At 38.3% G+C, this 12,836-nt stretch overlaps 2 protein-coding genes across 3 annotated transcripts; both read right to left on the reverse strand.

Moving 5' to 3' along the window:
- Nucleotides 1-383: 383 nt before the first annotated feature.
- btbd17b (BTB (POZ) domain containing 17b) lies at nucleotides 384-5,567 on the reverse strand. 2 transcript variants are annotated; one of them, XM_077213584.1, is made up of 3 exons: nucleotides 5,291-5,567; nucleotides 4,202-4,484; nucleotides 384-2,290 (listed from the first exon to the last, which is right to left on the reverse strand). In XM_077213584.1, the coding sequence occupies exons 1-3, from the start codon at nucleotides 5,550-5,552 to the stop codon at nucleotides 1,219-1,221; spliced, it is 1,617 nt and encodes a 538-aa protein (XP_077069699.1). In that variant the 5' UTR covers nucleotides 5,553-5,567; the 3' UTR covers nucleotides 384-1,218. The 2 variants fall into 2 exon arrangements, with proteins under 2 accessions (XP_077069699.1, XP_077069698.1); XM_077213583.1 differs by having other exon boundaries at nucleotides 4,202-4,487.
- A 1,754-nt stretch (nucleotides 5,568-7,321) lies between these two features.
- ccdc137 (coiled-coil domain containing 137) lies at nucleotides 7,322-10,525 on the reverse strand. The gene is made up of 6 exons (XM_077213585.1): nucleotides 10,375-10,525; nucleotides 9,660-9,787; nucleotides 8,653-8,860; nucleotides 7,933-8,012; nucleotides 7,778-7,857; nucleotides 7,322-7,690 (listed from the first exon to the last, which is right to left on the reverse strand). Exons 1-6 carry the CDS (start codon nucleotides 10,422-10,424, stop codon nucleotides 7,502-7,504), a joined length of 735 nt encoding a protein of 244 aa, XP_077069700.1. The 5' UTR covers nucleotides 10,425-10,525; the 3' UTR covers nucleotides 7,322-7,501.
- Nucleotides 10,526-12,836: the final 2,311 nt, after the last annotated feature.

Consider the following 12,836-nt stretch of genomic DNA (forward strand, 5'->3'; position numbering starts at 1 on the left):
TAAAAAGTTTATTTATTTTTTCACTTTACAGTAGGTTTATATACTGTGCAGCAAGCAAGTAGCCTATTCTGTTCCAAACATCCTGCAGCCTGCGCATCATGTTTCTTTCCCAGCATGCACCTGTCCTTCATAATCACTCCAGCAGCTGCTTCTTAATGCTGTGTTTGCACTGCTGTGCTCCAGCTGGCTTTCTAATAGTTACCTTATGATAGCGTTACTGCAGCCAAATGGCATCAGATGAAACCTGTCAACACTAAAGTAAGTGTCTGCATATCAGCAGTCAAGCTTTAAACCACTCTCTTAATTCGAATAGCTCAATGGCTAAATAGGACGTGCCACTCTTTGACCACCAGAGGAAAAAACAATAATGACGTTTAAACTTGAGAGAGCTTTTTTTAAATTTATTTTTATATATCTCTATTTAAACATAAGATGCATAGTTACAGTACTTACAACAGTTCCAAAAAAGTTTTTAATGTATCAATGTTATCTAATACAATATAAAATTAAAAATAAATAATGCTTTTCCAAACGCATTTCCACCCCGGAAACATCACAGCTTCATAAAGTAGAACCAATGCATCTTGGTAAGTAATAAACACAGTAATTTGTGGGTTCAGAAATTGTGATTTTAATGAAATGTAACATGAATTGCAATATAACAAGTGAGCAAAAAATTAATTTAGTTTTATTTATTTTTTCTTTAGCTTTTTGACTTTTCTTTCTGTGAAAGCAATCAGCATGCTCACCGTACAATTTAAGGAGTTGACAAATTAAAGTCAAACATGGTAATATACAAATGTGACTTCAAATTACTATTAAAATTTGGGTGAGCTTTCATGCAGCATGATAAAAAAAAATGTTTTACAAAAGTAGCCAAAAATTCACAACCAGTGAAACAGGATATTAAATTAGAAAAAGTAAAGGGCAGACCTTGATTTTATCCATTTGGAATTGATTAAATGTTGACAAAATGTTTTGTTTTTTTAAGCACCATAAAAAATGTATTTTAAAAATTAAATGGGTTGAATTTTGACATCAACAATAAAATTTGGTGCTGATTTGATATTTGCAAAAATCCATATGAACGTAAAATCAAAATGTGGTGCAGTTCAAGATAAAAGCATCTGCCAAATGCATAAATGTAAATGTATTTGAACATGCAAAACATGCCTTCAAAGCTGTAGGGCATAAATCAGTGGTAGAGGAACCAGACTCTTATTTTTTGGCTACTATGAGGCTGTGGTAGAAGGGCTTCACAATAATGTGCAGGTAGAGCGAGCTGTCAATGAGGTACTCGGATGCTCTACGCTGCAGGTCTGCTTCCAACAGAAAGTCTCCCGCCTCCTCCGTGCTCTGGTGGAAGTTGTAGACATGACGGACCACCACCTTCCCCTGCTTGCGGGCCGATACAATGACAGTCTTTTGAAAGCTGACGCCAGCAAAGTCCGGGCTGGAGGTGGCAGGTGTGACGATGATCCGCGGGCGCCCTCCGTCGGTACGAGTGGGCTGCAAGGACCCCTGCTCCGGGTAAGCGGATCGCACGCTCAGAGGAAGCCAACGCGGAGAGAAAAGAGCATTCCACGTCACGCGTTTGCTGGCGTCGTAACCGCTCGGCCCGAGTTGAGTCTGAAAGCTGAAGCTGCGGTCGTCTCGCGTAGGGTTGTTGATCACCCACGGGGAGCCCCATGCCGGCGACAGGTAGTTACGTGGCGTGAAGAGGCTGCAGTTAACGTCGAAGTACTTCGCGAGCTGGACGGGTGAGGCTGAGTGGAACTGGAAGGCCAGGAAGAGCAGATCGCGTACGGATTCGTAATATTTCAACATCAGAGATGACTTCTGCAGGTGGAACAAATGTTGAGGTGATATCATGGAGTAACGTATCGCTTTGAGTGCGTTCTCGGCCGTCTCACCTGAAGGCTGGTTCTGGTTGATCCAGGCTTCCAGAGCTTTGTACAGCTCCAGTTCGCTCTGCAGAACCAGGTCTGAGCGCTGCAGCAAAGACAGCATCAGTTCTGGGCTCACTGAGCTCCACTCGGCGCTCTGGAGAACCGACGACAGGTTCCAGGACAGGTACTGCAGGCAGCTGTTCTGCAGGCTCACGTCCCCGATCTGCGTGGCGTATTGGTACCAGGCCACCACGTGACCCGTGGGCGAGTCGCTGGACAGGTGCTGGGTCATGTATTGGGTGAGGCCCTGTTGGAGGTCCCACACATGATACTTGCTGGCGAGCTTGTGTAAAGGAATGGCCTGGTTCAGACGCACTGTGATGTCACCGCAGTACAAGTACCTGCAGGGAAAGAGGTCAGGCTGTAAAAATCAACCTTCCCATTGAAGTTTTACCTGAGATTACTCTCATTACCCTGAAACTTTACCTCAAAAACCTGTGTAGAATGATAATAACGTAACAACTGAAGGGTGGACTAAAAGTATTTTTCTCTGTTCTTCATCTTCTCATTTTAAGGAACCCCACACCTGACACGCAAGATTTTTTTCCATCGAGAGGTGCATACATTTTTGGTCAAGATCTTGTATTGCCAATGTAAGAGTCCAGCACTCTGTAAAGTCTCCTCCAGCACATCCCAAAGACTTTCAATGAATTAAGGTTATGGACTCAGAGGTGCCAATTCATGTGTGAAAATGATTCTTCATGTTCCCTCCTAACCATTATTACACAATTTGAGCCTGATGAATCATTGTCATCCTGGAATCTGGCCATGATGCGTCTTCCTACATGGTTGTTTAAGAAATTAAAATCTACACACTCCATCAATTAGGGTTAGAAGAACTGATGCCAAACATATAATACGTATGTTAGAAACATAATAATCACTGCAATACTGATTCAATCATTGATTCTTAAGCATTTGCCTAATTAAATCCAAACAGTGATTTTGATAATTATTTTTGGCCGGTCAGTGTACTGTATAATGCGCACAATTTATTTAAAGCGAGGGAACAAATTGATAAAGCTTGCGGATGTAAGTTGTGGGAACAAATTGTTAATTCATGGGCACTATATACATATTCTTTCCTGCATGTCATGTGCGGGGCTCCATACGTTTATCTGACATGATACGGATGTAGGTAAAACCTGGAAATATTCATGATCTTTCACCATTGTGTCCTTTTGACGGTCCCTCTAAAATGTGTACATTTGTTGAATTAGTTTTATCTCTGATTTTGTCATAAAATTCACTACTTTAGTAGGCTATCATATAAAAATAATGCAAGCCATTACATACATTGATATGCATTGGACCCCAGGAAACTTTGTGGAAAGTAATGTTTAAATACTTGATTTAATGCATTATTTACGCTAAGCTAATGCATTATTTAAGCTAAAAACGCATCTTTTTGAATTGGCTTATATTCAATGAGGAAGTTGTATTGTAAGTTTTTTATTATACGGTTGTTATGGTATTTTTTTATTGTATTGTATTGTCTTATTATGTCTACTACAATATGTGCAGCACATTGGACAACCTCGGTTGGGATTAATGGTGCTATATAAATAAAATTGACATTAAGTTTCCCTCCAAATGCATTTAGTGGAAAATCTACAAAGAAATAAAATAAAAAAAACAATAGAAATATAAATCAAATTAAATTACTTTGTTGAAAATCCACAATATAAAATAAAACAAAAAAACGATTTACGATATATAAACAATAATTTAAAAATATACAATTTAAACAAAATAGAAAGCAATAAAAATATAAAAATAAAATAGTTTCTTTTAGTCTAGTTCCTTTTGATCTACTATATAAAAAAGAAATATAAAATACATAAATAAAATAATACACAAAATGTGGCACATTGCCTATTATTAGATGAAACATTTTTATTCCTTTTCAATTTTAATTCCTTAAATCTTTTGTAGCTGTACTCCACACTACAAATCAACAAGAGAAAGTGAATCTAAAAAAACAAGATCATTACGAGAGCAATACATTACTATCTACCAAAGTCAAGTAAAAGGCAAACACATTACATCATAGACTTTTTCCCAGAAACCCCAGTTACTCCCAATTAGCGGACTGTTATGGCCTATTGATTATAGATTTAGACTTGTAACTAAAAGGTTATATAGGTTCAAGGGTAAAGCATGGGCAGTCACCTCAACCACGTGTTGCTCCAAGAGAATTGTAAATCACTTCGTATAATTGCTAAATGACCAATTAATTATGAATCACTCACCTAATGAACTTATCAAAGACAGCTGCGCAGTCTGGCGTCTCTCTGATGACCATCGCAGTGGAGTTACGGGTCTGTAGGAGCTCTTCAAACACGTCGCTCTGTAGGGTCAACACCAGCGAGTGGACCTGGATCACCTTCACCTCGTCCGTGTTCAAGGTCTGCACGCGCAGACTCACGTCACTGCCGTTTCCCAGGGTCAGCAGGGCCTCCATGCGCTGCACAAGCACCATTGAATGGTTCAGTGTGGTAGCACTGTTCTCCAACACCACATCTGGCTTCAACGCTGCTGAAGGACGGAAATGTGACAACCATGAGCCGATTGAGGCAAACGAAAGAAGAGGCAGCGTAAAGTGTGTTCAGAAGAGTTACAAACCATTTTTGCACATTCAAAAACAAGAACAATCCATATTATGAGGGGTTTAGATGTTCTTGCATGCTTTTGCACTCCATATTTAATCGTTTTTTGAATAATGTATGAATAAATCTCTAATCGATTTACAATTGTAGCCATTCCTTCTTGTATGTCATTTATGTAGTTGGATTTGGTGTAATGAATTTAAAACACACCCCAGAATTTGGTTTTCCATCCACCTTTATTTGGCACTAAACTGTGAATTTTCCTCTTTTTAGAATCAATAATATTAAGCATGAGAGCAATTATATTGCTTTTCAGCTTGCAAGGGCACTTTTGGTGTCAAAGAGCCCAAGAAATGGAGGAAATACATGCAAGCCTGAATACAAAATCACAAGCAAGACCTTGTTAATGAAGGGCTTTGAATGCTGCTCGCTGCTCTTGAAGTCATGTGACACATTCACTCGTGCCTGACACTTTGATCAGTTCAGTCATTTGAAAGCTTCTGCATTTCCTGTAACGATGGTGACTTCTCATATAACTGCAATTGAACTGTGCAACATTGTGTCTGCACATATGAAGAAAGATTTTACAGATTTTTAGGAGCTTTTTGAGTTAAATACCAAAAACATGGTCAGGAAAAAGTACAAATTGTCATAAAGTATCTTCTCTCATAACATATATGAAAAATATATGGCTATTCCAGGGACTACAAAAAAAAAAATCTATGATCTTACCTCCTACACACAGTGCAACACAAAGGTTGGCCAGGCAGGACACGGCAGGCACGCTTCGTACGGAGTTCACCATGTCTCGTCCAGTATTTAATATCGTCCTTCTTTCTTCTGGATGCCTTTTTTTCACCCCAATCTCTCTCTCAGTATGTGCCGCCAGGCTCCCTGTCCCACACTCTTTATGTAGGACGTTGGCACATCGCTGAGCATCTCTCAGCCTCATGAAGCCCATTGATTGGTGGAACCCCGGCTGGGCCGTTGCCATGACGACCGCTTTGATTGTGAGTTTCTCCTCTTTCAATGTTACATGATATCGATCTGTGGCACCGGGCCGCGTGTTTGGACTGAAGTGGGCGTCTGGAGTGGGATGCGGTCTACACATGGGGGCTACTGCAACCATTAGCTCAAATAAAAGAATATACTGGAAGATGAATATTATTGCAAATTGTTCACAATGTTGGATTGCAGAGGATATCTATTTAGTAACATCTTAAAACACAAATGCATTTGCAAATCACTGATTGGGTGGTTAAGCACCAATTCTATGCAATTTAATAGATTAATACAATTAAAATCAAAAGGGAAAGCATGAAAAAGATATAAAACCACATAAAAACATTCAATATTTTGTAACAAACTAAAATGTTGTTGTTTTATAATGAAAGAAAATTCTATACAAATTCCACCCATAATGCCATGGGTTGTTTAGGTGTTAATTACTGGCCCACTTAACAAAACAAACAAAAACACATCCAGGCCTTTAAAGTAAACCTACAGTATTTATGTGCACCCGCGACAATACAAGAGTTGTAATAAGGGAGTAATGTGTTCAGCTAGAGGAGTTGTGCAGATAATTCGAGCAGCTTAATTCAGTAGCTGGAGTTTGTAGAGAAGCTCTGAAGGCAGGACATAATAAAGAGCTTTACAGTAATCATTACGAGAAGTGACTAAAGCATAAACAAGAATCGCAGTTACTGAGAGAGCTGGACAGGTTTGATTATTATTACGCATGTGGAAATATCCAGAGCGCATGACACTGTTTATATGTGCTTCACCTTTCAAATGATAAAGTACTATCAAAGATGACACCCAAACTGTTAACCCGTTTAAAAACACTCTGAAATTAATAATATCCACAGAGGATCATTTAGATTTGGCCAGATTGGTTTTTGACCATCAAGAAGAATTTCAGTTTTACTGCTGTTAAGTTTAAGAAGAACTCTTTAATATCAGCTGAACAATCTGAGAGGAAAGATGGAGGAAAGGTAGATGAAGGTTTGGAGGACAGGTAAAATTAGGTCTGATCGGTGTAGCAGTGGAACTGAACACTAAATTTCCAAAAAAAATACCAACAGGTAAAGGAAAGGCTAAATAATAAATAAAAGAGGACCCAAAACTGAGCCCTGCAGAACACCTGTATTGACGTATGAAGGCTTTGATCTAAACTGCTTCAGCTGTATAAACAGAGTATGACCCTTAAAATAAGATCAAAACTCAGTCAAAGGGGGTACCAATGATTTATATAGACTCCAATCTAACAGAATGCTGTGGGCCGAGAACACTATGATATGGATAGAATCCCTATTAAAAAAATTGCTTATACAAAATATTATCAGAAAGATGATCCCGGACCTGGGCTGCAACAATCCATTCCAGTATTTTAGAAAGAAACGGTAGATTTGAAATGGGGTGAAAATGATCAAAATTACTTGAATCAGCCTCCAGTTTCTCAAGTATATTAGTTATCAAAGCAGTTTTGAGTGAAGACGGAACAATAACAGAAACAAGCGACGAGTGTATAATATCAGTAATTAAAGAATAGAGAGAAGGTAAGCAGGCTTTAACCAAGTACATTGGAATAGCATCCAACTGACAAGTGGTAGTTTTATATTTTGGAATAATACAGACTACTTCCCCTGTGCTTGGTAGTTTCAATGAGGAAAGAGTAGAAATTGATCAGAACAAAATGCCAGATAAGCCTTCATCAGTCATTCTAAGTATTAAGGGAACAGATGCATATGAAATCACTGTACATTATATAAAAGTCTGAACATTTTATTTTTGCCATTTATACAGTCCTGCTACATCCACTTGTAAATATTTCACAGCAAAATTCATCACTATGGCATTGTTGACCAGCAGTGGTAGCAAAAAAATATAGAATAACGAAATATACATATAGATATGATAGAACACTATACAATACAGAGAGTATCATGTGGAGGTCCTGGCTGCCCTGTCCTGCTCGTGTTTGTCTCTCTGCTGCTGCTTCATCTGTCTGTACAGCTGCACCGCTCTCTCCCGCTCCTCCTCCATCATCCTCTTCCTCGCCATCGAGGGTTTGGCTACCGACACAGGACTGTGACCCAGGAGGGAGTTCAGGAGAAGACCTTTGGGTGCCCCCTTAAGGTCAAATCATGATGGGAATTATGACCAAAATGCATTTTATTTAGCATCTCTAAAGGGAGTAGATGCACATAAATATCTTACCTGGGGTTTGACTGTGGCTTTCCTTGGTTTAACACTCAGTAATGGAGGTGCCATGGCAACCTCTCCAAATGGTACCTCATCTAAGAGGAAGAGACATGATGCTCAGGTTACATTTGATGAGAATGTTGAATTTATATTTATATATATATACACACCTTTAAACATCTCCTCCTCTTCACGCTCCTCTTGCTTGTTTAACTTCTTTCTCTGCTGCCGAAGTTTCTCTTTATTGAGCCTAAAACAAAGCTAAATAAACTTTAACACACTATGGCAGTATTTGAAATGACTATAATCTTTATTTATAGAGAAACTTTGCAACAAGGAAGTCAAGGGCATGTAGACACAATCGTTTTGCATGATTATTTAATGCATTTGTTGTCAGATTGATTGGACTGACAAGCTTAATCAATTAAATGAGCAACAACAATTAATTAATTAATTAATTAGCAATAAACACCATGATCACACAAATACCATGGTGTAAATAAAAATGAGATAGGAGGGAAAATTATATTTCCATGTTTTTTGCGTTCCCCTGACAAACTGTTTTCTAGCAAGACTTCCAAGCTCTGCTTGTTTGCAAGTGAATGCAAAAAGTATTGTGAGAAAAAAAAAAAATTCTGGGAACACAAAGGCTCCGTGAGCAAAATGCAAAAGGTTTTGCAAGCGAACGTAAAGTTTTCATGGAATCACAAAAATATTTGGGTAACACTTTAATTACAGCCGTTATGTGTAATGCAGTATAAAGGATATTCATAATATATGTTATAATACATCATATCCTTTCATGATTCTGTAATTGGTTGTCTGTCGTGTTATTTTTAACGTCCCTACTTTGCATTTGACTGTTAATCAGTAATGCATGTCAAACTAACCAATTCTTTTTAGTAGATTTCTTTTCTTCCGTCTTCTCTTCTTCTTTTAGCTCGACCTCCGGCTGTCGCTCTACTTGGTTGTTCGTGAGGAAGAGGACATGCTCAGTCTCTTGGGTCATGCGGTTGATGTAAGCTTTCTCTGACTCCTGTCGTCCTCTGCGGAAGTGTGGGACAGGAATATCTCCTGAGAGCAGCTTTGGCTTCGAGGCTAAAACAAGAGGTATATATGAACACACAGAAAGACGTCCCTTCCTCCGCTGCCCTTGCCACTGGCCATGTCCTCGAGCAATATTTGTGGGTCACTAGCTTGTCTGCAGACAGAACCCAGACAGAAGAGGGGTGATGCCGCCCACATGATGCACCTCAATCAATTTTCATCCAATGAGCAAATTGCATGTAATTGTTTTAAAAGAATTCTAATCTTGCATAAATGGGTAACAATTATGTGCAGTGACAAAAATATGTATATATTGCATGTTTGAAAGTTCAGTGTGAGATTATTTGAAACCACTGCTTAAAAAACAAAAACACTATTGGCCCTCTAGGCATACTGACAATAATTGATATTGACATTATCAATAACATCAATACCAATCTTCAAGCTTCTAATGAATGATGTCATATATTCATTTGAAAGAATGTCATGTTTTAAGTTTACATTAATAAATTATAAACCAGTGACAGATTTAACCCAACTCCTGACAGATTTAATGTTTTAAGCAGCTGGTATTCCAGTTATGTGATAACATGTCCAATATGACTAATGAAATTTAACTTCAACATTAAAATGACTATACTAATAGAAGGTAGGCCCAATCTTTTTTTAATAAGTGATTACATTTATATTAAGAAGTTACTGAGTCTTATTCTGAATGATTTTTAATTTAACTTTTATAAATAATCTAGAGTAAGTATATGTGTCAGCTTTTTGTGTAGTTCAAGCTGCGGCATTTATTTACCACCTTTCCATCATAATTTATTTGAACATGGTGTAAGACAGGCAGTACCTTTTCCCCTTTTCTTTGAGCCTTGTTTCATCATCTCTTTACTCTTCATGATTTCACGCAAACGACGAGGAATCTGCTGGAGGTGATCGTCTGATGCAGGGTCAGCATGTTTATTTGACTTCTTTGCACTAAAAAAAGACAAGAAACTTAGATTTGATGAATCAACACCAATCAAATGAGTAAATTTGTATCTTACAAAATCATTTTTGAAGGAACACAACGGGGCTATTAAAAAGACAAAGGAACAAAATAGGCCTAGTTTTCGATGCTTGGTCATTGAGATTTGATTAAAAGCAAAAAATAAATCATTTAGAACATAAGATGAATATAATTTAAGAACTATGCTTATATACAAGGGTCCCACAACCCAAATACATTTCTTTTAGCCATTCATATTAAGGAATACACTGTATGAAGGTGACATTTTCAGGTTTTGGACACAGGCTTTTCAAAACACACAGTGGATACATTTGCTGCGACGATGCAAAGTTGCCCAATTATACCAGAATAAATTATTCTATGTACTGGGAAATGTCTTCACCATTTCCTCTCAATCATTATGATATATATGCTTTAAATTAAGCAATATTTCGACATTCTAACTTACTTGTTAATTTTGGTTAACTTATGTTTACCAGTTGAAATTAATATCCAGACATAGCCACACATCTCTCTGAAGCGCCGTTACTGAAGAAGTGTTAAACCTCTGATTTACCTGAAATGCTTCTCATTCTTCTGTTGTTTTAGTTGTTTATCTGGTTTCATTGTGTATTTGTATGTAACCAGCGTTTTACCCAGTTGACTGTAAACTCGTGTGGTGTTCTTCCTCCTGCTCGTCTTCCTCTGCACTGCCGAGATCAGCGGCACATCAGAGCGTTACTGCCACTCACTGGACGATGTGTGAACTACTCACTCCGACCGCGAGGGTTCTGACTCTGACTCTGTCTGAGGTAAATCATATTTGAGATTTAGTCAGTCAAAAACAATTTTTTTGCGGGATTATTATCATTCATTATACCATTACTAACGTCCAAAGTAGCTAAGTACCTAAAGTTCATGAACGTATTTCTCCCACGTTTATTTCCTTTATGTTCCCCTACATGGGTGTGGCGATACTGCCAATTTACTACTCAGGATGGCCACCACTGTTATTAATTTATTCTCATAATTATTTACATAATGTTACAGTTAACATAAATTTCACTATTTCACGTGCAAAATTTGACAATATAGACACCTCTGCTCTGTTTTAGTCCCTTCTGAATCAAGTCGTAGGCTAGATGTTACTGTAGGCTAATGTCGTTGGGGGGGAACTATATTATTGTACTGTGTTAGTTCCATACGGTTCCTGTCTTTGTTGACATATCTTTCTGGACTACTCCAAATCACTTATTTCATCTTTCCTTTATTTCTGCTAGGCTACTGTTGGTTCAAAACCTTTTGTTTATTCTTGCCTTTCCGTCCGTAGGTCAAACACATCCATTAGAAATTCTGATTCTGAACATATATTTTCAGATTAACATCATGAGGTGCTGTCTTGGTAAAGTTTAAATGTGATGTGGGTTCATGACCAACTAAAGACAAGCTCACACTACAAAACTGAGACTACATGAGTCGCCATGGTGCTCACACTACACAACAATTTTAATTTTCATCTGTTGTAGTCGTGTCTGCTGTTGTGTTATGTAATATGATTGCTGCTAAGACAACTTGTCTTAGCAGCAATCATATTACATAACACAACAGCAATAAGGTGTACAAACTACAAGATATTTGGCCAAGCGGCAGCCCTAGGCCAACCAGGAAAAAACGTTTTCTCACATGAATTCATATGAGACTTTAGAGAGCCGCTCATGCTCGCTGCCTTGAGTCATAAGTCAAGTCATATGTACATAAAGATGATACAAAAAAGAAAATTAGTCATAAATACACACAGGCTAGTTGTCCATGTCTGTTCAGCAAAAAAAATATGGTAAATAAAATACATCAATGTCATTAGAGCAAATACCACTTTTTTTACAAGATCATGTGGCGGTAATATCAAACAGGTTTGAAAATATTGCAGCGTCTTTGACTGCTCGAGACAGACTCAGATCACGTCGCAGACGTGCTCATATATGACGAGCATCACCTACCGCAATGAGCACCGATTTGCCCATGATCTGGGGCGTTTTATTGCAGACCTTGGAAATCTGTCTGCAACAGCAAAATCCAGCCAAAAGTCATGTAGTGTGAGCCTGCTTTAGGATTACAAAGCTTTGGAATATACAATGATATATTTAAGTGATGTGATCTGGCAAAAATTGGCCTAAATGTCTTGGACAACTTCTTCTTTTAAATAGGCTTTATCCTGATGTTTTCACCTTAACCCAGGCGTGTACCTTCAGCTTCTGAGTTTAAATATAGCCTATGGGTAATAGATAAGCAAATATATGACTGAAACTCTGTAATTGTAAATATTGGATATAAAACAACGTGTTTTTCAGGCAATGTTATATGAAGGAAAGTTAAAAAAATCACCACAAAATTGGTTTAATAAACTGGATTCCACTTTTACCGTTAGATCAGTTTTATTTTCCAAAGACTATACACTCAAAACTCAGGCTCATTTTAACAGCCTCTCAAAACCAGCTGACTAAACCTTTCCATGAGCCGGGGACACCCGGATGACCCTCAGTCTCCACCTGAGGGAACAACGCGCTCTTTGAGTCCAGAGAGCGGACAGATGGATTGTTGACACATTCAGAATGGCCTGACTCACCGTTTCCTGAGAAATCTCCACTCCCAGGTACCCACAGTGACCTGCCAGCATAGCAGCCTCTTTGTGACCTGTTTACATGCTTGTTCCACAAATATACTGTATTTTAATACTGTATTTAAAAATGCATAACACTGATTTTTCCTGGATTTTTTTTCAGCGCTGAACTGGCTGTCGTTCAGAAAAGGTCACGTCTTTGTGGTCAGGTTGTGCTGAGAAGAAACAAATGCTTTAATAACACGTGAATAGACCTAAATAGGGATTGTCCTATGCTCTCTTCAAAATAATTTGTGACATAACTCTGGGGCACATTCCAGGAGAGGTCACCCATCTCGTTGGGAAGCACCGGTGAGGAAGCGGACACAAACACCATAAGAGATCATCCAGTTTCACCCATGCTAATCCAAATTTAGCATGTG

The sequence above is a fragment of the Siphateles boraxobius genome, unplaced genomic scaffold, assembly GCF_051911475.1.
Source record: "Siphateles boraxobius isolate OS27281-9 unplaced genomic scaffold, OSU_SipBor_1 66, whole genome shotgun sequence".
Classification (NCBI taxonomy): domain Eukaryota; kingdom Metazoa; phylum Chordata; class Actinopteri; order Cypriniformes; family Leuciscidae; genus Siphateles; species Siphateles boraxobius.